Source organism: Anopheles gambiae, chromosome 3, assembly GCF_943734735.2.
Source record: "Anopheles gambiae chromosome 3, idAnoGambNW_F1_1, whole genome shotgun sequence".
Lineage (NCBI taxonomy): Eukaryota > Metazoa > Arthropoda > Insecta > Diptera > Culicidae > Anopheles > Anopheles gambiae.
The window spans coordinates 43,343,633-43,367,296 of NC_064602.1; the positions used below are offsets into that span (position 1 = coordinate 43,343,633).

Here is a 23,664-nt window from a genome sequence, read left to right on the forward strand (position 1 = left end):
GGTTACCCTACCGTTACGCACCCACCGGTTGAGAAACGTTACGGTGCGCTGTACGCATGAGCAGCGCGCAGCACAATATCATCGCATCTCAGGACGACGCACATAACGCAACACAGTCATCCTTGTTCACGGGTTTTTTTATGGCTATATATACGCCAGGAGAAAGAGAGAGAGAGCGAGAGAGAACGAGTGTAGTTTTCCTCCAGCATTCGGTCGTACTGGCGTGTTCGTTACGCGATTCCGCAGTTCGATTCGGGAATGCAACGAGTGTACGACAAACCGTCCCCTACTGGTGTGCCCGCTGGTGGTTTATCCGGAGTCGTCCTCGTTGTTCATTCATCTACATCGGTGTGATACTACCGTTGGTCGGTGGTCGTGGCTGTGCGGTAGAGGAGCAGGTCCGTATCTGCCGTGTGCGCCGTGCGGTTACGAAAAGGGGAGCGAGCGAAACCTGCCCCCCCGCGCCCCGTGTGCTCGTGTAATTTTAAACAGCTCAGTGTATTGCATTAAAAGCATTCCTGCTGCTTATCTAAGTAGAGTGAGAACGGAAAAGCAAAACGAAAAAAGGAAAGAAACCGAAGAGAAGGTTGCACAGGAAGGCGCCTGTGCGTGTGTTTGTGCGAGGGTACAAGGGAGCTGGTGGTGGTGGTGGTGGTGGCGAAGTGAATGGTTGGTTCGTAGTGTGATGGATGGCAGTCGATTCATCCTGCAGGAAACTTGAAAGAAAAAGGTCTTCCCCCGGACCGCACGACGGGAGCAGCTGGTGTCGTCTCTGCTGGTGTGACCGCTGCTACTGCTGCTGGTACTGCAGGAGTAGGAGTTAGCAGCAGCAACTCTGCCTGGGCAGCGACAAGGGCAGCCTGGTCCCGGGTGGGTGTCCTGTGTGTGTGTGTGTGTGTGTGTGTGTGTGTGTGTCTGTGTGTGTGTGTGCGCGCTAGGCTGCTGCGGAAAGAAGAGCCGTCCGTTCGCTTGTAGTGCATGAAATTTCTTCCTTCATTAGTGGTGGACCGCATTTTTTGTGGTAGGTAGTAGTAGCAACTCTCGCTTATTGCCATTGGGTGGAAGCAAAAAAGCCGCCATAGGCACACCAGATCGGTCCATTTGAAAATTAAGTGAATTCTATGTATGTATGGGTGCGTATCGAGCTGTGAAAAGAGAATTCCACACACACACGCGGTATGCGCATTCGTTTTTTTTTTTTGGCTACCCGTATCCCCATGACCTCGTGATGACGGAGGTGAAGGAAGGAGGGTGTGATGGTATGCTTGAGTTGCTAAAAGATAGATCTCCGATAATTTAATCATACAGCAGTTGTTTAGTGTGTCCTTTACTCTGTTTGTATATGTGTGTGTGTGTCAGTTTGCTGTCCTTGCTGTGTGGTGGAAAGCCCAGGGAAACTTCGGGCCTAGCCCAGTGAGACGACGAATAGTGAAAAAAACCCCCCGGAATCAGCGGAACTTCGACAAAACGGAAGGACATCCGATAGAGCAAATTAAATCGGATGCGGCTTGAAGAAGCGTACAAAGCTTGTTTGTGTATGGGCGTGTGTGTGTGTTTGTATGAACCGCGGATTACGAACTCCGACATCGACTGGTCCAAAGAGCGAACCAATTTTCGCGCGCGACCATTACCATCCTTCATCGTTCTTTATGACCGCCGCTGCGGCAGTGCCGTTTGGGAATGTATGTATATATGAGGCAAAACGTGCGAAATACAGCCGAAACAGGAGCTTCTCTTTAACCCCTCGGTATTGCCAAGCAGCAGCGGGATGAAAAATTGATCCAAGTAGGATTGCATCGAAACACGAAAGGGACACGCGAAACACACGACAAAGTTGGTGCGATGGGAAGGGCGGAGGAGGAAAAGGAAATTGTAGGTCACTCACCACCATTGCGTCCCCTGTTCGGTTGGTGTGCTTCATTCATAAGAATCATGATTCGCTTTTCCATCTTGTCTCTTCCCCACCTCGCTTCCTCGCTTTATCTTCTTCTGCTCTCTGAACCAACGTGCTGGATGCGGACCCCGCTGGACAAGGACCCGGGGAGAAACACGTACACTAAGTACGGGGGGGGGGACCTGTACATCTGCACCGCCGCGCCGCGGTGTGTGAAGTAACATTTCGACCTTCTGCTCATCACACACCACACGCGCTGCTCGCACATTCCAGGATATGTTATTGTGTGCGTGTGTGTGTGCGTATGCCTCTGCTCTCTCACACACCCAAAACACCGCGCGATGGAATGTGCGTTGGTATGCGTGAAACACGCAGCAACCAAAAAAACGCACACTTTTTCACGTGTGCACCAGTGTATGTGTGTGCGTAAATAGTGTAGACGCATCGTGATGGTCTACTATTGCTGCTGCTAGAGTGTCCTTTTTCTGGAGTGTGAAGTGTCCTTTTGATCGTGGAATGCTTTGCCATTTTTCAACAAAGCCGTTGTGTATCGCTCCATGAGCATTATCGATTTTGCTGCTGCGAGCATTTAGCCTGTACACGTGCTAGTGCGTGCCTGTGGGTCGTTGAACACGTGGTCCAAAATTTTAATCCCAAAATTACCATTTTCCACACCGTCGTCGTGCTCTGTTTCCTGTCCGTACGAACAAGAACCTTTTAGGTATTTCATCAAAGCAGCCCGTATTTGTGTGTTAGTGGAGTACGACTACCGCGATGTGTGTGTGTGTTAGTTCGTGTAGTTTTTTTTCCTGTTGTCGTTCAAGTGCGGTTTAAATGCATGTGCGCTACAGGATATGGGGAGTGGGAAATCAATCATAAAACCACCAGCAGCAGGAAAAGTGCTGTCTCTTCCGTGGGTTTCCGCTTTCGTGACACATAATGGACTAAATGTGTGTGTATGTGTGTTTGTGTGTTTTGTGCTTTTTTTTCTTACCCTTTCTCGTCCTCTCACTTTCAACTCTCCGTTATTCTCTGTTTGTATCCTGCTCTCTAGCGCTTTCACTCTCTCTTTCGCTCATTCGCTTACTCTCCCTATATGTCTATCTCCATCTCGCTCTCACTCTCGCTCGCTCTCTCTCCTACTCTCGTATACTCACTCTCGCCCGCATTCCAATTTCTTTTTCCACACCTTTGTGCGCTGTGCTGCTGCTACTGCTGCTGGTGGTAGTGGTGGTGGTTAATTTTCCGCGCCTTCGACGCTCACGGTTCCATGCTCACCTCAAACTCTCACTTTTTTGCCTGCGCCTCCATGCTTCTCGCATCGATGGAGGCGCCTAGTGTTTCTTCCTTGCGGAACACGCACACACTCACACAAAAACTCACGAAAAGCACCGTCGGCAGCGGTGGTAGTGGTGGTGGTGGTGGTGCTGCTGCTGCTGCGTGTGCACGGGATGCTTTGTTATGTAAAGCCTGCTCCCGTTTAGCACGCGCTCTGCTAACCGTGCTTCCTGTACGACCGCGGTACAACCGGAACAACCAGCCCGCATCTTCCACCGTTTAGCCTTCCGGCGGCAACAGGACGGGGCAAAGGAAGGGGCGCTAAGAAATGGACGGAGCGGTGAGGCTGAAGGTTCATCATTGCGAATTTCGGACGGTGTAAACGACTTACTACATACACACTCCCCGCTAGCTCCTTGTCACTGGCACCGTGGCGCATTGAGGAAACGATTTTTCATTTCAAGCTGGCTGTCAAACGACTGTTCAAAACATTCCCAAACGGATCGATCAAGTGTTGCTTGTGCTGCCGCTCCACTGCCTACTGATTGTGTGTTACCCCAACTAGTGTGACAATTTTTAATTAAACGCAAGTCCTTACGCCGTTCGGTTTCTTTGCCTTTTTTCCCTATGGCCGCATCCACACGCCGCGCGCTTCAGCTTTGGCAACCGGACCCAGTATCGTGTACGGTGATGGGGGAGGGCCCCCTGACGGGAGATGCAACCACCCCAACGTTACATACCGTCAGTTTCTGATTTATACGGTACGGACGAAATAGAGTTCCTGCTGGACGAAATACGGGATCTCGAACCAGCCTGCTGTCAGCTGGAGGACATCCAGGTAGGCCATGTTTTTCTTCTTCTTTGTTTTTCGTTTCTCTGGACTTATTTAACTGTTTTCCCTTGTACCTTGTACGACCCGTCACCCGATTGTGCTGCTTCTCCCCACTTTGCAGGACTTTGAAATAGCTGGCAGCAGAGCAGGGGAGCTTTCCATATCGCTCGAATCACCGATCGGCACGTGCACGTCCTGGGACTCGCATGCACATTACCGTCAAAGGATAGGGAACACACCGCTACCGTGGGGCGTTGCGCTGCACTGCGACGCCTCACATCTCACCAGCCCGACCGGCATCGTGCGGATACTGCTGGTGGTACGTTCGCCAAAAAGCACCTCCCCACTCCTCTCCTCCCCTCACCCGTTCCCTCTGCACTGACCCAAATACCTAATGGTGTATGGTGGATGTGTGTGTGTGTGTGTGTGTGGCTGCTACTCAACACATTTTATTTATTGTAGGTCTCATCCGCCGCATGTCTTGCCTGTGAGTGTTCCGCCGGCACGGTACAGGTCGGTCTGTTTCTACTGCCATTGATTGGGCGCCTGAGGTTGATGGTAAGTGGACAGTGAACTGACAGATGTAGAGAAAGAGGGGGGAGGGGAGCGTACGAGAAGAGTACGGGAGAGACAGAAAAGGACGATGGGAATGGGTGTTAAGAGGCCACTAAAATCCCCCCTCTCTTATTTGATAAGCACGCTGTTGACACGTTTAGCGTTTGACACGGTGGTAACAGGATTAATGATGATGATCGCGTCGCTGGTTGTGGTAATGTGATGATGGTGCTGAGTAGTGCACGATAAATGGTGCTGTCCAAGGGGAGAGAAAAAAAAATAGAAAAAGTAGAACGGGTCATTTAGAGGGGCAGTTTGAGGATTTTAAGTGACGTTCAAACAAAACGATGTCACCCCGAGAGATTGTGTAATTAATGGTAGTGCTCTGTACACACATATTGCAGGTTTTTTGCGCCCTGTTCTCCTTGTTAGTCACCTGTTTGATGCTGTTTTTGGATATCTCACACATAGCGTTAATGTTTCCCTTCAACTGGGGAAGATTGGTAAGTAGTAGCTACAAGGTTTTCCAAACTAATGCTGTGTATGGAATAGAGGTTAGATGAATGTGACACATCAAATTCCAGTCAATCTGTATGATGAAAGAATCGTTTCATGCCCCGGTCTTGCAGGAGCCCGTGCATCCATCTATTGGGCAGCCGGGACAAATATGAATAGCAAAACTCGATTAAAAAATCATTCCGAAACCATGATGAATTGACCGATCGGTGGACTTAGAAATACAGTGGAGCTCCGTTTATCCAGGTACCTTTTATCCGGCTATCCGTATATCCGTGCTGTTGAGAAATGACAATTCAATACAAAGGGGACATTGCGTTCTGAGGAGGATACTTAAAAAAACGGTTATCAGAGCACATTGTCATAACAAAAAACACTATAATTCATCACTATAATTTCTAATATTCTAATTGCAAAAACATAAAGTTAATAAAAATTTGCTAATTTGTATAAAACATAAGATAAATTTGAAACGTGCTTAAATATATTCTTTGACTCATTATCCGTGTTATTCGCATAGCCGGGCGAGGATAAACGACGCTCCACTGTATTACATTTTCCAAACATATTTCGAAAACAACCCTACATACATTTCATTGACACATTCAACCGACCTCTACTCACCAGCTAAACTCACTCGCAACACGTCTACATTGCGCTTTTTAAGGCTAACAACTTTGCACTTTGTTCTATTGCTGCTCACTTCCCAGAATGCATGGATGTACCTGACGATTGGTTTATTATTTATTGTGGGTTCATCATTGCTAATACATATGGTATTTTTCGCTGAAGAATTCATGTGGGTGCCAAAGCACTCGAAGGACACACTATTCATATCAGCGGTAAGTGCAACGGCAACCGTACCAATCGCACCAATGGTTATGACAGGAAAAACGCTCTTTTATTCCACTGCCACAGATTCTTGGCTACATCTGCTCGATCGAAGCGTGCGTGCTGGCGGCACTGACAAAATGTCCGTCCCAGTACCGGCACGTCATGGACGAGTACAGCGAGATGTGTTTGGAGGAGCGCGAGCTGAGCCCCATCTGCAGTAACGACATCACCAACCACAACCACACTACGGCTTCGAACGATCTGTCGAACCATCGGAGCTACAATAAAATCGAAACGGGTGATAGCATTACGCCAACGTGTAATCAAAAACCTTACATACCAGGTAAGAGGTGGTCGCTGTTTGAATTGTAACGCTCACAATGAATTGTAACATCTTTTTTTTTATTTTCCACATCCCCTCTTTTGTAGTGAAACGTCCCGACCAATCGTACAACCAGCGACCTACCCTAGGTAATATGCAGAAGTCGAATCACCGCAATCGGCAGGGTTACCACTATCAACCAATCGCCTCAACCTCCCTGCAAAGTCCCACGTTCGTGCTGGACGAGGATGCGCTGCCGGGCCCATCGTCCCGCTCGCTCGACTACTCCAGTGCGTGATGATGTACTGCACCGATATTGGGGCGTACTGGGCGGTGGAATGGTGAGCCGGCAGCATCGGTCCGCTGGTGGTGGGGGTGTTGGTTTTATCAAATATTCGAGGCGTTGGTTTCCGTTTCTAGAGACGTTTGTCTGTTAAGTATTTCCTATAAGTATTAAGAACGCAGCCACAGTCACACACAGCCACACACCACATACTCACACAGCCACATCTACAACATTCGCTATTGTTTCAGTGCAATTTTTCGTAGTTTGCTGAAACAATCACACACACACACACAGACACATTCACACTCAGCTCCGAGAGACAAAAAAAGGGAGCGCTCCATTTGTTGGTAAGAGCGGAGTGGGAGGTGGTAGAACTTCGACGAGACAAAACGATTAAACGATACCCTCGACAGGAATATGTCTACAGGAGTGTCTTACCGGTAGCGCCATTTGATGCGAAGGCAAATGTATGTTTTACCCAGACATTTTAAGACCCTGGAGTGGACGTTTGCTAGAATATAAGCTGCAGTTGGGCCACGTGGACAGGGATAAAGTATAACCGCTAGCCCAACAGTGACATCGGTTTTAATGCGAATGGGTTAGTACGTATGTTACAATATTTGGATTCGTCTATAGGTCGGTTAAACAAGGCACCTGTTAATGAAAGTAAAAACAAGAAGAAGAAGAAGAAGAAGAAACAACCAGACAAACAACAAACCAGCAAAACCGACATCGAGCAATCGTTGCATCATCCCTATTCAGTTGCTCGTAGGCATCGGGGGAAAGCGTTACTGAATTGCTTCCAGTAGATCTCTGACGACAACCTTCTGGCACAAAACTTGCAACACATACACACACACACAAAACACGCAGACACATCCATCCTTAACACTGTTAGAGCACACTACAGCTAGCTCCAAATTAGCTTTTATTATTTCGTCTTTCGGGATTAAAACTCTTCATTGGAGGATTCACTTCCAAATGGACTCCCTCCCCCAACTGGAGCGATCAACATAAAGCTAAAGAGCGCATAGAAACTCTCGTTTTGATTAGCATCTCGCCCGCATATAACTTGCTATCGTAACCTCGTTATCTATATTTAAAAAACAAACAAACGATCCGGGTATCCAGGTACTATACTGACAAGAGGTCACCCAGAGTACTGCTGCCCCCTCGAAACAAACATAGAAATACTCTAGCGTCCGTCCTATTTTCCCAACAAAGAAGAAGAGCAGAAGAAAAAGATACCGAAGCAGAGGCACGAGGTAGTAGAGGAATGAAGAACAATGATAACAATATATTTTTGTACCGACATCTTTTCTGCAAGCCCGTTTTCATTTGTCTGCCTTCGTACCGTGTGTGAAGCCAGTTTAAGTAGCCCGTAGTAGAGATAGTGCTAGTGCGAGAACCGGAAGAGATCAAACCGTTCGAACGTTCGAATGGTAGGTGAACAGTGCGTAGCTTCTGAGAAGGATTTATTTGGCTCTTTCTTTGTTTTTGGGGTCTTATCTACTACTCATCTCAACTATCCCCGTACTCTCCTAGGGTAGCTGGTTTTGCTTATAGGTGTGTGGAATTAGAACAGCTCTATCAACAGTGAACCGCGATTGACGTTCACCCTTTGGTTTCACATTCGGATAGAACAGTGATCCATTATTTCATTCGCCCCCTTTCTCATCTCTTCCCTTTTCTATCTATTTCTCTCCATAATCTGCCGTCCAATAAATAAAACAAGTTGCTGTTTTAGTAGCCTGCAAAAGTGTCGGGCGCTATCGGGTTTTGCAAGATGCAGTAGCAGAAAGCAGGGTTCATCTCCTTAGTGTACTAGAATCGTTTGGTAGTACAGCCGCATCCACTCAAAGTGAGCCTGTTACAGCAAAAGATACGACATTGTGCAATAGATAGAGATGATGATGTGATCATTAAAAAAAATGAATCGTTTATTGCGTTCTGATTAGTGACGCTTGTGCGCAGCAACGCGATTTCATTTGAATGACGCACAGTAGGGTTGATCTGTTGGGACAATAATTGTAACTTACAGCAAGAAGAAAAAGTAATCCTTCCTTTCAGTACGTAATGCATGGGTCTGCAGTCCCTTTGCTTTGGTACCATGGTATCCCGAAAAAAAAAAATGATTCGACAAACGAAAAACAACAAAGACATGATAGAAAGCACGCCAATGAGGTCGCGTCAATCGAAAAAGCAATAGAATCTCTCTGTATCTCTCTATCTCTGTGTTTCCTATCCTACTATCCTATATCGGTGTTTTTTGTGTTGTATTATCGTTTAGCGCCTTTTGGTTTGTTTCATTATCCAATTTTGTGTATTTACTTAGCCCGGTAGCCGGTAGGATACAACCATTGCTGTATCTAAAACGTAAGCGAAGAATGATCAAGCAGAAGAAACCACATATAATCGACAATAATCCACATAACCCCGATGAAAGATGGACATCGTGACGCATCGCATATATACTAATAATATATATCACAAGGATTTCGGTTCCAAAAACCGCCCATTGACACCCTTCTCCCCCCGGCATTTAGTGTACGCGTATAACAGCGACTACGACACTGTTATAAGTAGCACACACACACGCACACATACACACACACCAACACACACGCTGTTCACATGGCACCGTTAAAACCACTGCAGGCAAATGCCCTTAAAACACGCCAGCAAGGATATAGGCGCACACATTAACCATTACATTCGCGTGGGCAAACTCGACGGGCCTGTTTTCGTTGTAACTTTGCAAAGTTTAGATAAGTTTCATTTGCCCTCTCCCGTGTGTCCCGTGTGGTTTAATGTCGTTTTAGTTTGAATTCGTTACAATTCTCAGGAAATCAGGTGTTCTAGATGTTGATAGTGATAAATACGTGTAGCTCCGGTGCAAAAAAGGTATACAACTCGCAAGCACACACGATCGTCCCTGTTCCGTTCACTCCCGCGTGGAAATTGTGCCCGAAAGTAGATTAAGGTTATTCGGGGCGGTTTTTTTTAACATTACCAGTTTGTTGTACATTTGGGAGGTAAATGGGTAGTTCTTATTCATAACAGTAACAACGCACAAGCCAAACAGCAAACGGTGTAGCGATAAGTTTGGCATTTATGTTTTAGTGTATCTGAGTTGTTTGGAGTACTGTTGCAGCTGTTCTGCGTTCGAGTTTCCTTCTGTCAAACGAACGTCCTTTGTTAGTCGTCCCTCCCAGTCGAAAGCCGCTGCCCACTAAACGAAGCATTTAACCCAGAAGCATTTCAGTTCGCGCGATAAAAGCTAACGCTGTCCCAGTTCTCAGGCTCGTTGCAAACACGTGAGGTCGTGAGATTTGTACATAGTTTAGTTGTTAGATAGTTTTGCGAGAACAAAAAATTAGGACGCAAACGATGACTTTAAGACGTAGACAAACACACACGTACACACACACACACACACATACATGTACACAGATTTGTAGGCGCAATTTCCGGCGATCAATTCCGGAGCAAGCCAAGTTTGAGGCATTTTCAGTAGATCGCAAAACTGGTCGCAAAAGAAAACACACACACACACCCACGTTGCGATCGACGAAACCCCGATCACGGATGGAAGATAAAGGGGATGGTGTGGAAAACTAATGAAATACTGCCAAAGAATTTTGCTAACGAAGCGGCCACCTCGCGTTCGTTAGTGTTTAGTGTACTAAACTGATAAATTGTAGCGTCGGTCTGTGAGGCCTAAAACAGAGAGAGAAAAAGAGAGGATAGAGAGAACATTCATATGGAAATGTGTATTGGCACAGGTAGAACAAAGCATTGGAAACGGTAGAACAAAAGGAAGCTACGAGCCCCCGTGCTCGTCATTTAGGAAAATGGAAAATTCAGTCAACTAGCAGAGCATTATTTGTAGATTTTTTAGTAACACGATTAGTAACAGATAGCTGAACGTTTTGGATAGAGATCAGCAGACAACAGAAAAAATGAAACAGCAACAAAAAAAAAATACATCGGTGGACGTAATTTTGGGTCGTGTAGGGTACCGTGTGGTTGTTCGTTTTTGGTTTTGATTTTTATTTTAACTTTAACTAGACGGACAGGCACAGTTATGCCTTTATAAGGGGGCCGAATGTCGGTTTTCAAGTGACATACGCGTCCCGGATACGCAAAGGAGTGATAAACAAACGTAAACCACAACAGAGAGAGAGAGAGAGAGAGAGAGAGAGAGAGAGAAAAAGAGAGAGCGAGAGCGAATAAACAAAAAGAAAAATAAACCCCATGATATCAGTAACGATAGTAGCCATATGTAACGCTAGGTTGTTAATAGATGAGTTTTCAAACATTTTCATTTCATAAATGCCACTAGCAATCCAATCCGATCGGCCATAGGAAATATTTTACAGGGTAAACGATAAAGTTTCGTTTCGAAAAATGTGATTAAAAGTATTACTGAATGCAAAGAACAAGAAAAAAAGACAGAAAGAGATAGAGAGAAACAAAAATAAGGTAAAATAACTTTACAACAAACCTTGTGCGTGCACCGTGAGTGCAACGATATGCAGATGAAAGAGCATATATTTGAGAAACAAAAAAATAGGAACACAAGAATTGCCATTGGAAGTGTAGTGTACAAGCAAATAATCGTAGGAATAATAAACAAGAACAACAACAACAAAACAAAGCACACAAAAAAAGAACAAACACACACACACACGTACCGTCATTTATCGAAACAGAAATGAAATGGGCAATGATGATAATCTAATAACAAAAAAGAAAAAAAAGATTTAAAAATAATTTAAAAATGCATACACACGCAAAAACAACAATACTGTAGATAGATTTGTTAAACGACAGAGAGCGCATTACAGATAAAAGTGAACTATAAACAATTAAACGATACAGAAACAGAAACTCACATTCCTACAACATTGGTGTTGTAAATAGCAGCAAATATAACACAGAAACTCACAGAACGTACTACAAGCAGTTGGTAAAGACAATTTAAAAAAAAGGAGGGGAGGGGAGAAAGAAGAATGCGTACAGCGGTACAAGATGAACAAAGCCATAAAGAATGAAAGTCACTAACCGAAGCATAGAGTCCAATTGTTGATGAAAATTGGAAGAAAAGGTAACATGTCATGTTTTGATTCAAGCACTCTCAACATTCCAATCGGAATAGAGCATTTGATTTATGGTTGTTTGATTGATTTGTGTTTGATAGTTTATTTGCATGATCTGTTACTATCATTTCCTTACATGCCATACAGTCTTAATAACTTAATAAACATAATATATACAAAAACGAAACACTCCGTTGTTAACCCTTGCCGCCAAACCATCTATCCAAACCCCCTTCACATAATCATGGTACGGAATGTTTGCAACTCCTCGTGTGCCGCTGTACGTGCAGCGTGCCGCACACTGCGTACCGCAGTAAACAAACAAACTTTAATCGAGCAAATTCTTATAAGCAATTTGAGAACGCGTACGCGTAAACGCAGGAAATCGTCACTCGTATCGGTGGAAATCCTGGCTAACGGTGGATTTTTAAAACTGTACTGATACTGAAATGGGAAGGAAAAGAATGATGATGCTACTACTAAAAACAACGTAGTAAATACACAGTTAAGCGTAACGATCGAGCGCAATTAGCGAATCGATACAGCAGAGCATAGAGCAATGGGCAACACGTACAGAAAGAGATGTATGTGTAAAAGTGAACAGGAAGTAAAAACAACAAAAAAAACAAACGGTTTTTCAATCAAATTTATATAGGGTGAAGTGCCTAATGTATAGACAATATAGTTCCCTATAAATTCTAGCACCGAAAAACGCAAAACTATAATGACTATTGTAGAGAGTAGCTGTGTAAAGGTTGCTGGTTGGAACAAGACTATATTTCTAGAATCTTACATTAATAATCATAGCCTACTATTTTACTCAAGGCTTGCTCTTCAACACTCCTCCTCAAGCCTCAGAGATACCCATTAACTCGCGACTAATCTCGAATTTAGTCCGTTGCAATGGTTTAGTAAGTCCATCTGCAATCTGGTCCTCCGTGCTAACATATTCTAGAGTGACAATCCCACGGCTGAGAGCATCTTTGATGAAATGGTGACGAATATCAATGTGTTTCGTTCGTGGATGATACCCACCATTCTTCGCGATCGCAATGCAGCTTTGATTGTCACAACGAATTTCAATCACTTCATCCGCATTCGCCAGTTTCGCAGAAAGTCCGCGCCACCATGAGGCTTCCTGTACCGCCGCCGATACAGACATGTATTCAGCCTCACACGTAGATAAGGCTACCGTCGGTTGCTTCTTGCACATCCATGAAATTGCTCCTCCTTGCGCCATAAAGATGTTGCCAGTGGTGGATTTTCGTTCATCTGGATCAGATCCCCAATCAGCATCACAGTAACCGATAATTTTCGAATCTACATTTTTTTTGTAAACCAATTTAAAATTAGAAGTCCCTCGAAGATAGCGCATAACATGCTTCACTCCGTTCCAGTGTTTTTGTCCTGGATTTTTGTTGAATCGACTCAGCATGTTCACCGCGTACAGAATGTCTGGTCGAGTACTTTGTGCCAAATACATCAAACACCCAACGGCTTCTTGATACGGCACATCTTTCATCGCAGCAGTTTCATTGTTACTCTTCGGACTTTCTTCCTTGGTCAGCTTCTCACTGTTGTTCATTGGAACTGCCACTGGTTTACATTTATCCATATTGAACCTCTTTAAAATAGATTCTATGTAGATTTCTTGATCCAACTTGATGGTTTCTTTTGTCCGTTGAATCCTTATACCTAGGCAGTGCTGTGCTGCTCCTAAATCCTTCATACGGAAACAACTACAAAGATGTTTCTTCAGCTGCTTTTTCCATGCCACATCGTTGCTAAAAATCATCATGTCGTCAACGTATATAGCAACGATAATGATCTTACCTCCTTCGCTACCTACATACACGCAAGGATCGTACTGAGTTGGTATCAGGCCGAACCGTTGTAATGCTGCATCCAGTTTGTTGTTCCAAACTCGGCTCGCCTGCTTCAAACCATAAATAGCTTTGTTAAGTTTACATACCAACGTTTTCCGCTGTCCATCAACGAAGCAAGGTGGTTGCTCCATGTAAATATCTTCATCAAGATCTCCTTGCAGAAATGCTGTTACTGCATCCATTTGATCTATCATCAGATCATGCTTGATAGCCAGGGCAAAAAGGTATCGCAGCGAACAATACCGTACCACGGGAGCGTACGTTTCATCATAATCTTCCCCCTTTCGCTGTGAGAATCCTTTGACGGCCAAACGAGCCTTGTATCGAGTTAAATTTCCAGATGAATCGCATTTAGTCCGATACACCCATTTGCATTTTATGGCTTGTCTTCCTTTCGGGAGCGAAGTTAGCGTCCAGGTTTTGTTCTCCATCAGAGCGTTATACTCCTCCTGCATGGCAGTCCCCCATTCTTTGCTATCATCCCTAGCGAGTGCTTCTTGGTGTGAAACAGGATCAGCATATGTTCCACTGTACATACCAGACGCAACTGCTACAAAGCCATCGACATCGCTTCCGGAAAACCCAAGAAAATCACTCGAATCGTCTTCAGATTGTACCATCGTTTCTGTACTACTGTTGTTTTCGTCATCTGTCGTACTTTCATCGAGTTCACCATCCGTTTCTGCATCATTTTCTTCCAACGTGCTGTCTGATCCAGCATCGGGTGCAAAATTGGGAACCGGGATTTGCACAGGTTGGATTGAAGTTGTTTCCTCGATGTCCAGTCTAACGAATGTTCTTCTTGGCTCTTGCATTGCTGTAACTGTCACGTTCGATGAACAACCTTCATCTAAAAAAATTACTTCGCGGCTAATGATCGTTTGCTTCTTTTTATGGTCGTACAGACGATATCCTTTCGTTTCTTCATCAAAGCCAGTCAGAACGCACTCATGAGATTTCGGATCCCATTTACGTCGCTTCTCCTTCGGAATCATTACCATCGCTTTCGTTCCAAACACACGCAGATGTGAAAGATCAGGTTTTCTTCCATTCCACGCTTCTTCAGGAGTTAAATTGTGTCCACGTGTAGGAGAACGATTGATAAGATAAACTGCTGTTGAAACCGCCTCCGCCCAAAAACCTTTGGTCATGTTTCCTTCGAACAGTAAACACCGCGCCATTTCCACAATAGTTCTGTTGGCACGTTCCGCCAGTCCATTTTGCTGTGGTGTGTATCCGTTCGAAGTTTCATGGCGGATGCCCTCTTTCTGCAAGAACGATGTTAGGGATTTGTTCATATATTCCTTACCGTTATCTGTACGTAGTGTTTTAAGCTTCCTTCCGCTTTGACGCTCCGCCATCGCGTGGAATCTCTTGAAGGCTTCGAAAACTTCTACTTCAGATTTCGTCTTAAGGAAATAAACGAATATACGCCTCGTCTTGTCATCGATGAACGTGATGTAGTATCGATGTCCACCAAGCGAGTGCGTTTCCATCGGTCCATTAATGTCCGAATGAACCAAATCCAAGACATTTTCAGCTCGAGAACCTTTCTTCGGAAACGGTAACTTCGAATGTTTGCCTAACGGGCAAACTCTGCAATCCGCACCGTCCATATTTTTCAATGTGATGCCAGTTGCCAAACCACCAGCAAGTTTCTTGAGATTCACAGCACCCAGATGCCCCATCCGTTTATGCCACAATTCGAAACTTTCTGCTGTGTTACACGACAGAGCCTCCTGCATGTTGTTCGCTACCTGTTCCACCTTGAACTGATTATTGTTGTGAATACCAGTAAGCACCAACTTGCCGCTAGGGTTATATACTTTGCAACCTTTGGTGTTGAATTGAACAGTATATCCCTTTTCTACCATCCTGCTAACCGAAAGTAAATTCGATGTTAAACCTGGAATCAGCTTTACATCGCTGATCGTTACAATCTCTTCCATGCATTTCGGTTGTATTATAGCAGTTCCACGAGCGACAATGTCCAGAGTTCCTCCGTTAGCAGCAACTACTTTACCTGTTGCGTTTTGCAGGTTGCTCAATAAATCCTTGTTGCTAGTCATGTGCGCATATGCTGCCGAATCCAAAATCCACTCGTTAGCTTCACTGTTTCCAAATGTCGATAGCACCGTACACAACGTTGTTCCTCCTTTTCGATCATCCTTGCAGAATTTCGCAATATGACCATACCGGCCACATTTCCTACATTGCGGACCTTTCGACGAAGAAGGCTTCTGTTTTGGCTTGAAAACTTCACGACGTTTGTTAGTGGCTAACGCTTGAACATTTTCGTTACGTAGCAACGGCCTCTCTTGAAGAAGTTTTGTCTTCACATAGTCGCCTGTGATTGCAACACCAGAATTCTCCATAGCCAAAATCATCGGTCGATACTCTTCCGGTAAACCAGCCAAAAGAATCATTCCTACCCACAAGTCGGGCAATTTGAAACCAATGGCATTTAGTTGGTTTGCCGTGGATATTACCTGATTCACGTATGAATTCATTGAGCCACATGTATCCAAATCAGACTTAATCAGCTTGTGAAGCAAGCCGATTTGCCTAGAAAGCCCTTTATCCTCAAACGCCATTTCCAATTTGTCCCAAGCAGATCGAGCCGATTCCGCGTCTTCAATATGGACATAAATTGTTGGGTCGAGTAAAAGGATGAGCTTCAATCTGGCTTGCAAATCCTTTTTTTCGTCCACCGTTTCGAAAGTTCCATCCTCTTTTTTCACAGGTTTTACTACTTCCCAAAGTCCTTCGAGTTGTAGAAACGTTTTAGCAGCAAACTTCCAGGATGTCCAATTTTCCCGACCGAGCAGACGTTCAATGGAGGGAATACTTGTCGAACCGACGAAACTTGACGAGGAATTGCTTGAGCTAGGAAGCGCCATTTTCACTAAACTTTCTAGATTCAAGTCTTCGATATTCTGGATCTTTAATCAATTTTCGAGTCTGGGCCCATAACCTGTAGAGAGTAGCTGTGTAAAGGTTGCTGGTTGGAACAAGACTATATTTCTAGAATCTTACATTAATAATCATAGCCTACTATTTTACTCAAGGCTTGCTCTTCAACAACTATACCGACCGAAACTGTAAGCAAATGCAAACGCTCTGCAGTACGCAGCAGAGGGTGTCGAATTTGCAACAACAAAACAAAAAAACAAGCAGACGATAATAGAACTGTTTCGATCTGTACTGGCTCAAAACGAAAAGGAAACCACACACCACACTCATTGCACTTCAAAAAAGGAAACGAAACGTACCCAATTTCCCAGGCAAAACAACAAGACAAACACACAGACACACACAAGGACAAAAACCCCAAAAACTCGAATTAGCTTCACAGCCAAAGCACAACCTAAATATATGAGAAGAAATCATCTTGATGTAGCGTACGTAACAAAAGGACGATGTGTGTAGAAGAGGCAGCATATATTAACTGATTAAGCGAACTGTTTATGCGACATCACAGTTGTTATCAAATTTGGAACAGAAAAACACCATACAGCAACAAGTAATAGAGGGAAAACGATAGAGCATGGTTGTTTTGGGTTGATTGGTTGATTTTACCTGAAGAAGGAGCGAAACGATGTTGAACTACGAACAAATATTGGTGATATTGGTTTTCCCCTTGGCAGACAAAAACGAAAATCGAAAACCCTCTTCACCCAATTTGCATTAAGTTTTATCGAAAGGACACAATGCTTCTTTCTACTCAGAACGTTTTGATAATCCGATCATTCGATCTCCACACCTTAACCAGCACGGTGAGTTTCTCTACGTCCTTTTTTCTCGATCACCGTTTGAAAGCATGCAACGGCCACACTTTGTATTCATTTCAAGCAACGAAAGCATTTCCAACCGTGTAGGAGTACGATTTTACTCTTCACCACCATGTGTGATCGTTAAATCGATTGCAAAGATGGGGAAAGGATGACGAATCAGTTCATCGGATCGCATAGAATGTTTAACAGAGAAACAAAACACTTAAAACATTACCCTTTTTCCCAGCTATCCATAGAGATCATACTCAGCTCCATACGATGGTTTAGTTTGATTGTTGTACACTACGTCTCAACAAGAAAAAGAAATCAATCAAAGATAGAAAGGAAGCGGGAGCTATATGAAGAGAATTTGTCCCACTTGTCCCAAAAGAGATGATTCCAATTCTTTGTTTTTGTTTTAGAACGTATCGAACGAAGAGCGGAGAGAAAAAGCAACCCAAAATCATTGTATAAACGAGAAAAATAGACAATTCATCATTCCCAAAGTCAATGATTTGTGTTTTTGTTTCCACACGGGTATCTAACGCTAAATTTTCCTTTTTGATGACGAGTCACGAGTCATGTGATATTTGCCAGACTGTTCCGACTGCTGTGTGTGTGTGTGTGCGTGAGCGAGTCACAGCTATACAACAACCTTTCTCAATATATTGCACCAACACATTGGCACTCCCGCGCGTATATTCTGCTTGCAAAAGTAAATCATTTTAGCACTAGTATACAGCATATAAAGCCTACCTTAAGCCCTTGGCACAAGTGACATCAGGAAAATCCAAACCGAGTACACATTGCACGGATAGTCCTTGATGTGTACGCCCAGTGCAAACTCTACGGCAGCTTCAGAGTTTAAGTGTATGCCGGTACCCTTCACGTGGGCCACAATGGTGGAGAGGTTGTTGTAGGGCAGGTTGATCGGGAACCCATTCACCTTGTACGAAATGAACATCTGGCTAAACGCTTCCGCGTGCCGTTCCGTGTTCGCCTGCAAGCACGTGTCCCGCTCCAAGCTTATCAGCGTGCTGCGTAGATGATCGCTTATGAAGCTGAAATGAAAATAAGCACCCGTTAAGCACTGTACAACAATTGCACTTCCACCACCACAACCCTTGGACCGATGATGCGCTTACCGATTCCAAACCGTTTTCCTCTGCGTACGCCACGAGGCAATCTTGCGCATGAGCTTCCGTTCGATGGCACGCTGCAGCTCTTTGGCGGGTAGTGCCTCGCGAAACGGAAAGGAAGCCTCCTGCACACACCCAACCGGTGGCTCGTGGAAACGATTGAACAACGCACGCCAGTAGCCCGACTTGCGCACATCGAGCTGCGTGAGAAAGACACGGTTTTCCTTCTGAATGTTGCCCCACACATTGTCCGGACCCACAATCAGATATATCCGATTCAGCGGACAGTACGTGTCGGTCGAGCTGTACCGCTTGCCACTGCACGGATCGACGACGAAGAATTCACCTCCATCCAGAAGCAGCACAAAGGTAGTATCGCCCATCAGCACGCTATTGCCGAAGATGAGCCACACCTCGTAGCCCAGCTGAAGATAGAAACAGGCCAGCAGGACACCGAGATCTTTCGGCGAGCCACACATCATGGTAAGGATTTCCTGTTGGGTCGGCATGAAAGTGGGTTATTTATACAAACACATCTTGTGTCCCGTAAATAGTTTACATTACCTTATTGGTAAGCCATACACCGCTCAACTGTGAGCACGGATCTACGCTGTAGTGCACGGGAATAAGTGAAACGTACCGACGGATCATGGTTTCTGCCAGCTCATCAATCGGAAACGGTATCGGCAATGGGCCGAGCAGCCTTGTGGCACAGATACGCTTTCCACCGAGCAGTGTGACCATCGGTGGGACCACTGCACGGGAAGGAAACTCATGCCGGTACTCTTCATACCACAGGTAGATGCGTGTTTTGATACGCTCCAGCTCTACACACTCCAAACCGCCCGTATCGAGACTCGGTCGTTCGATCAGTGGCTCCAGACTGATGAACAGTGTCACGTGTGTTAGTTCCCGCATGTCTGGCAGACCACTCACGCCAGTTCCTACACCGCCACCGAGTAGTCCAATTGGATTTCCATAGTTATCTACAAGCTCCGTCGTTGGATGGTCTTGCATCTGCCGATCGTAGCCGAACAGGATCGGTGGTGTCTTTATCTCAAACGTTCCTTCCAGCTATGGACGAAAGAAAGGGTCTTATGAACCAACCAACTTTAAAAACAGAATATTTCTACACACCCGTTGATTCAGATAGATCGTACTGATTGGGATACGAAGCTGGCCCAACCATCGGCTCGAGATACGCTGGTAAACCTCAGTCGGTCTGGTACGATCATCCTCGAGCAGATCTTCCATGTACTCATCGTACAGGTCAATGTGCAGATGTTTCCGTATTTGATCAGTACTACAGTCCAGCGGTACTTCCAGCTGTTCGTTCCACGTTGGCGCCGTTCCATCAGCTGTCGAGGTGCGGAAAATGCGATCCTTCAACGACACTGCTATGTACGGCCGTACGTTCGACGTTCGGAAAGCTACAAGAAGAAACGTAATGAAGTTTAAAGCGATAAAGGAACTTTCCAAAAAAAAACTCCAACACTTACAGAATCGTCCGTTCGACGAGGACATGTTACTGTTCCTTCTACCAACCGCACCCGTCTGATAGTCCTCCATGCGCATCGGTATACCGAACGCACGCACGATCGTGACAATAATCTTGAACCGCGTCACGTCGCTCACCCGTACCGATGCTCGGCTGTTCGGCGATCGGCGCGACGGTTTCAGCGGCCGTCTCGGACCGAATATCTCCAAAAATGCCAAGCTGAGCGAACCGAACGATGGCACCTGATCGCCGCCGACCAGCAAATTGGCATTGTTCACCTTGTCCTGGTTCAGCACCCGGCAGTGATTGCTGATCGTGTCGTACACCTTCTGCAAGTGGCGCTTACCCCGGTGCCGCTGCAAATCGATCGGATCCGTACCGAGCGTTTCGTCGATAATTTTCATCGACTGCTCCTCGATGCCGTCGACCGCCAACTCGCGCTCGGTTTGCGGGATAAATTTAGCGTCCCGATACTTTAGGCTGCACTGGAACCGTTTGCTCAGCATGTTGAGCCGTTCGTTTTGTTCGATCGTTTCCTCGCTGCAAAAGGCAAGCAGATCCTCGTTGAAGAGAAACTCTGTCTCATCGGACTCGTCAGCAGCTTGGGTGGAATCTTTCGAACGGCGCCGGTCACGCTCCTGGGAAGTGGTGGGCTCAGTTTCGTTCAGTGCTCGCAACAATGCTGCATCAGTGCCGGCGTTCGGTTCGTTTTCACTATCCAATGCCCGATCGTCGATCCATCGGCGCAACAGTTCCCTTGGCACGACGACCCGTTTCGGCACCGTGCGACGCTGGCTGGGACTGGGAAAGCTCCCATCCGAGGGCTCCATCCATCCGATCCTCAACTCAACCGTACCGTTAGTATATGTTTGCGCCTGGTACGGTTTGCCAGACGAAAACTGATAGTCCACAAAATCCATATCCTCGTAAAGCTCATCCGAGCTGGGCAGAGGTAGAAAAAGTTCCGCTCGTTTGCTTTTCATCATCATTCGATTCTTTTCGTACAGATGCAGGGCAATCGTCTCCGGGATCTTGGTCGTTAGTTTGATAGAAAAGGACGTGTTAAAGTCGATCATCGTGCGATCTTCGGTCTCAAAATGGCGTGCCCTGGTCGATGCCACGTGATTGTTGTCAATGAAGAGCTTCATTTTAAACAAAAGATCTCGACCGGAAGGAACACCGGATGGGTCTGATCTCCGTTCCTGATCGCGCCGCAATACAATGTCCACCAATGGTTCACCTGGAGCGCGGAATGTCTCATCAAACAGCACCCGAAACTCTTTCTTTATCTTGCCAACATCCGGTTTTTTAGGCTTTTGCATCGAAGGTACTGATTCGTTGATGTCTGTGCGATGTTCGAGGGCCAGATCGCGTAGGTAGGCTTTATACTCCTGCTTGTCGCGCTGGTATAGCTCCTGCTCTTCTTCCAGCGTTTCACGCAGTTCCAGCTCATATCGTTCCTGCCAATCGCTACCATCACGGTCCTCATCCGTGTCCTGGCTGTTGACAGACATCTTCAGCCCACATCCGTCCTGATGCTTTGCTTTCAGCTCCTCCCAAAGCTCCAGTATCTGTTTGGCCAAATGGCGCTCCGTACGAATCTCTTGATACAAAAGATTTCTATACTCTCGGCGGGTCATTTTCTTCTCGTAGGAATCGATTGGTTCTTCCGGTTCTTGTAATTCCTCTCCCGCATCTCCACTACCATCTCGCAGCTCGTCCAGCTTTGCCTGCAAAGCTTCCTTTCTGTTAAGCTTCCTGATCCGGTAGTACTGTTTGTACAGCTCCACTATTCGCAGCCGCAGTCGTACCACTTCCTCCAGCGAGGGATGTGCATCGAACCGTACCCTACCGATCAGGATCTTGACCGTACGTTCCATCGGTAAACGCTCCAGCGTCTTGGCGAGCGGCATTGGTTCAACGAAGAACGGCACAAACGTTTTGCTGCAGAACCCCCGCACCCGTGTTTGACTTTCGATGTAGCACCGGAAATCCACAAGCTCCCCGCTCGCATCGAACCACTCTTCCTGCTCCTCTTCCAGCAAACGGTTCATCATTCGGTTCTTGTTCGCCACACTAACCGGTGGCTTTTCGATGCGGCGAGCACAGTCGCCTTCCATGTCCGATGTTTCGACATTCGGATCGATAACACACACCTGCTCAAGGGTGGCTCGGGATTCGGGTAGCGTGGCAGCGGGTCGATAGTACAGCAGATCCTCATCGCAAAAGGTATACTTTTGTAGTTTCCAGGGTACGACCACCGGTGTTCCATCTTCGGCTTGGAAGTACGACGACGCAAGGTGTGTGGGAGTATCCGCTTCATTCGAGGACGATGACCGTGGGGAAGGTGTTTTCTGCAGCACCTCATCTGCACCGATCGGAAGAGCAGCTTCGGGTTCTGTGTCTTCCGCGTCGAAGAATTCCTCATCCGGCAGTACATCGGTAAAAAAGAGAATGGCTCTGTCGATCTCGTGCAGCAATGGTTTTGAATTTGCACCATCCACGTCGGACGTTACTTTTAAGCGCTCCAGCGATGCTATTACCTCGCGCTCTTCTTGCAGAAATCTGGGATCTACTTTTGCCTTTCTAGGCTTATGATCTCGCTCCGCTCGTACAGACGCATCTGCAGCTGCTACTGGCGGTGGTGAAGCTGGTTTCGACGGAGTTTTGGTGCCAACGGTCGGCTTGCCAGATGAACGACGACGATAGCGATGCCTGGCACGTCGTTTTTTCGGTGATTTCAGTCCCACTGATTCACTCATTTTGATTGATCGCACTATTAGAACAAGATTACCGGGAGTTGTTTACTTATTCTAAAGCCCTTTGTAATGCCTGTTGTCGTCCTGGAACAGTCACGTTTGTGTTTGCAACAATAACATGGTAACGGTTGCTATGCAACAGGAAGGCTTATTACATATTCTTGGGTCAGGTTTGTGCGATGTTGTTTGGATATTTGAATTAGTGTTGGGAACATGTTGGAAATCATAGAAAGGAACGGAACTAGGTCCATTTGAAAAAATGAATGGAGCGGAATGGGAGAATACATTGATATTATGGTAAGTTTGTTGGTGAATGGGGTGAATTGGTGAATGGGTGCAGAAACATTTGATTTATTTTTCGTTTTCTTCGCACATTTTTGACTGCACTAGTGGTGGGAGCTTAGAATCGGATCTACCCGATTCCGATTCCGTGTTCCGAATCAATTCCGGAGCCGATTCCGATGCTGGCATCGATTTCGATACCGGTGTCGATTTCGAAACTGATTTCGGAACTGATTCCTGAGTTGAATCCGGAACGGATCCGATTCCGGAGTTAACTCCGGTGCCAATTCTGGAACCAGTTCCGAAGCAGATTCCAGTTTCGGATTCGATTCCGATTACGGAGCCGATTCCAATTCCTGAGTTGATTCCGGAATCGATTTCGTAAACTGATTCCGGACCTATTATCCGGAATCGATTCCAGAAATCATCGGAGCTAGCCGGAATCGATTCCGAAAAAAAACTTTTTTTTTTTCCATCACTAGACTGCACGCTTCGCACATTCAGCAAGATTCCGATGATTCCGAGTAGGTTCAACGATCCCAGCCGATCCCAGGCGGAGCTGGAGATTCTTGCTGGAGCCGGAGCCGGAATTGTAATCACCCTAGTCGGAGTGGAACCGTCGATGTGCTGGAGTGATTCCATTAGGATTTCCTTATGATCGATCCATCGTTATCGAAGGGTTCTACTGTGCTTGCGGAGTTAAGGGAA

General features: G+C 45.9%; 2 protein-coding genes across 5 annotated transcripts; one reads left to right on the top strand and one right to left on the bottom strand.

Moving 5' to 3' along the window:
* The first annotated feature begins 118 nt into the window (after window positions 1-118).
* On the top strand, window positions 119-10,737 carry LOC1279227 (uncharacterized). 4 transcript variants are annotated; one of them, XM_061655243.1, is made up of 8 exons: window positions 119-870; window positions 3,830-4,010; window positions 4,126-4,323; window positions 4,467-4,562; window positions 4,964-5,062; window positions 5,786-5,917; window positions 5,994-6,252; window positions 6,339-10,737. In XM_061655243.1, the coding sequence occupies exons 2-8, from the start codon at window positions 3,888-3,890 to the stop codon at window positions 6,527-6,529; spliced, it is 1,098 nt and encodes a 365-aa protein (XP_061511227.1). In that variant the 5' UTR covers window positions 119-870; window positions 3,830-3,887; the 3' UTR covers window positions 6,530-10,737. The 4 variants fall into 4 exon arrangements, with proteins under 4 accessions (XP_061511227.1, XP_061511228.1, XP_318918.3 ...); XM_061655244.1 differs by lacking the exon at window positions 119-870 and adding an exon at window positions 893-1,021; XM_061655242.1 differs by lacking the exon at window positions 119-870 and adding an exon at window positions 2,101-2,615.
* Window positions 4,569-22,946, bottom strand: LOC1279229 (coiled-coil and C2 domain-containing protein 2A). The gene is made up of 6 exons (XM_061655241.1): window positions 19,917-22,946; window positions 19,555-19,847; window positions 18,982-19,491; window positions 18,424-18,911; window positions 18,035-18,339; window positions 4,569-4,814 (listed from the first exon to the last, which is right to left on the bottom strand). Exons 1-5 carry the CDS (start codon window positions 22,675-22,677, stop codon window positions 18,036-18,038), a joined length of 4,356 nt encoding a protein of 1,451 aa, XP_061511225.1. The 5' UTR covers window positions 22,678-22,946; the 3' UTR covers window positions 4,569-4,814; window position 18,035.
* Between the last annotated feature and the right edge of the window lie 718 nt (window positions 22,947-23,664).

Coding starts and splice junctions, on each gene's coding strand:
- LOC1279227 (XM_061655243.1), top strand. CDS start 3,888: ATGCAACCACCCCAACGTTACATACCGTCAGTTTCTGATTTATACGGT. Junction 4,324..4,466: donor TCGTGCGGATACTGCTGGTG/GTACGTTCGCCA, acceptor TATTTATTGTAG/GTCTCATCCGCCGCATGTCT. Junction 4,563..4,963: donor TTGGGCGCCTGAGGTTGATG/GTAAGTGGACAG, acceptor CACATATTGCAG/GTTTTTTGCGCCCTGTTCTC.
- LOC1279229 (XM_061655241.1), bottom strand. CDS start 22,677: ATGAGTGAATCAGTGGGACTGAAATCACCGAAAAAACGACGTGCCAGG. Junction 18,912..18,981: donor GTGTATGGCTTACCAATAAG/GTAATGTAAACT, acceptor CCGACCCAACAG/GAAATCCTTACCATGATGTG. Junction 18,340..18,423: donor AGGAAAACGGTTTGGAATCG/GTAAGCGCATCA, acceptor TTTTCATTTCAG/CTTCATAAGCGATCATCTAC.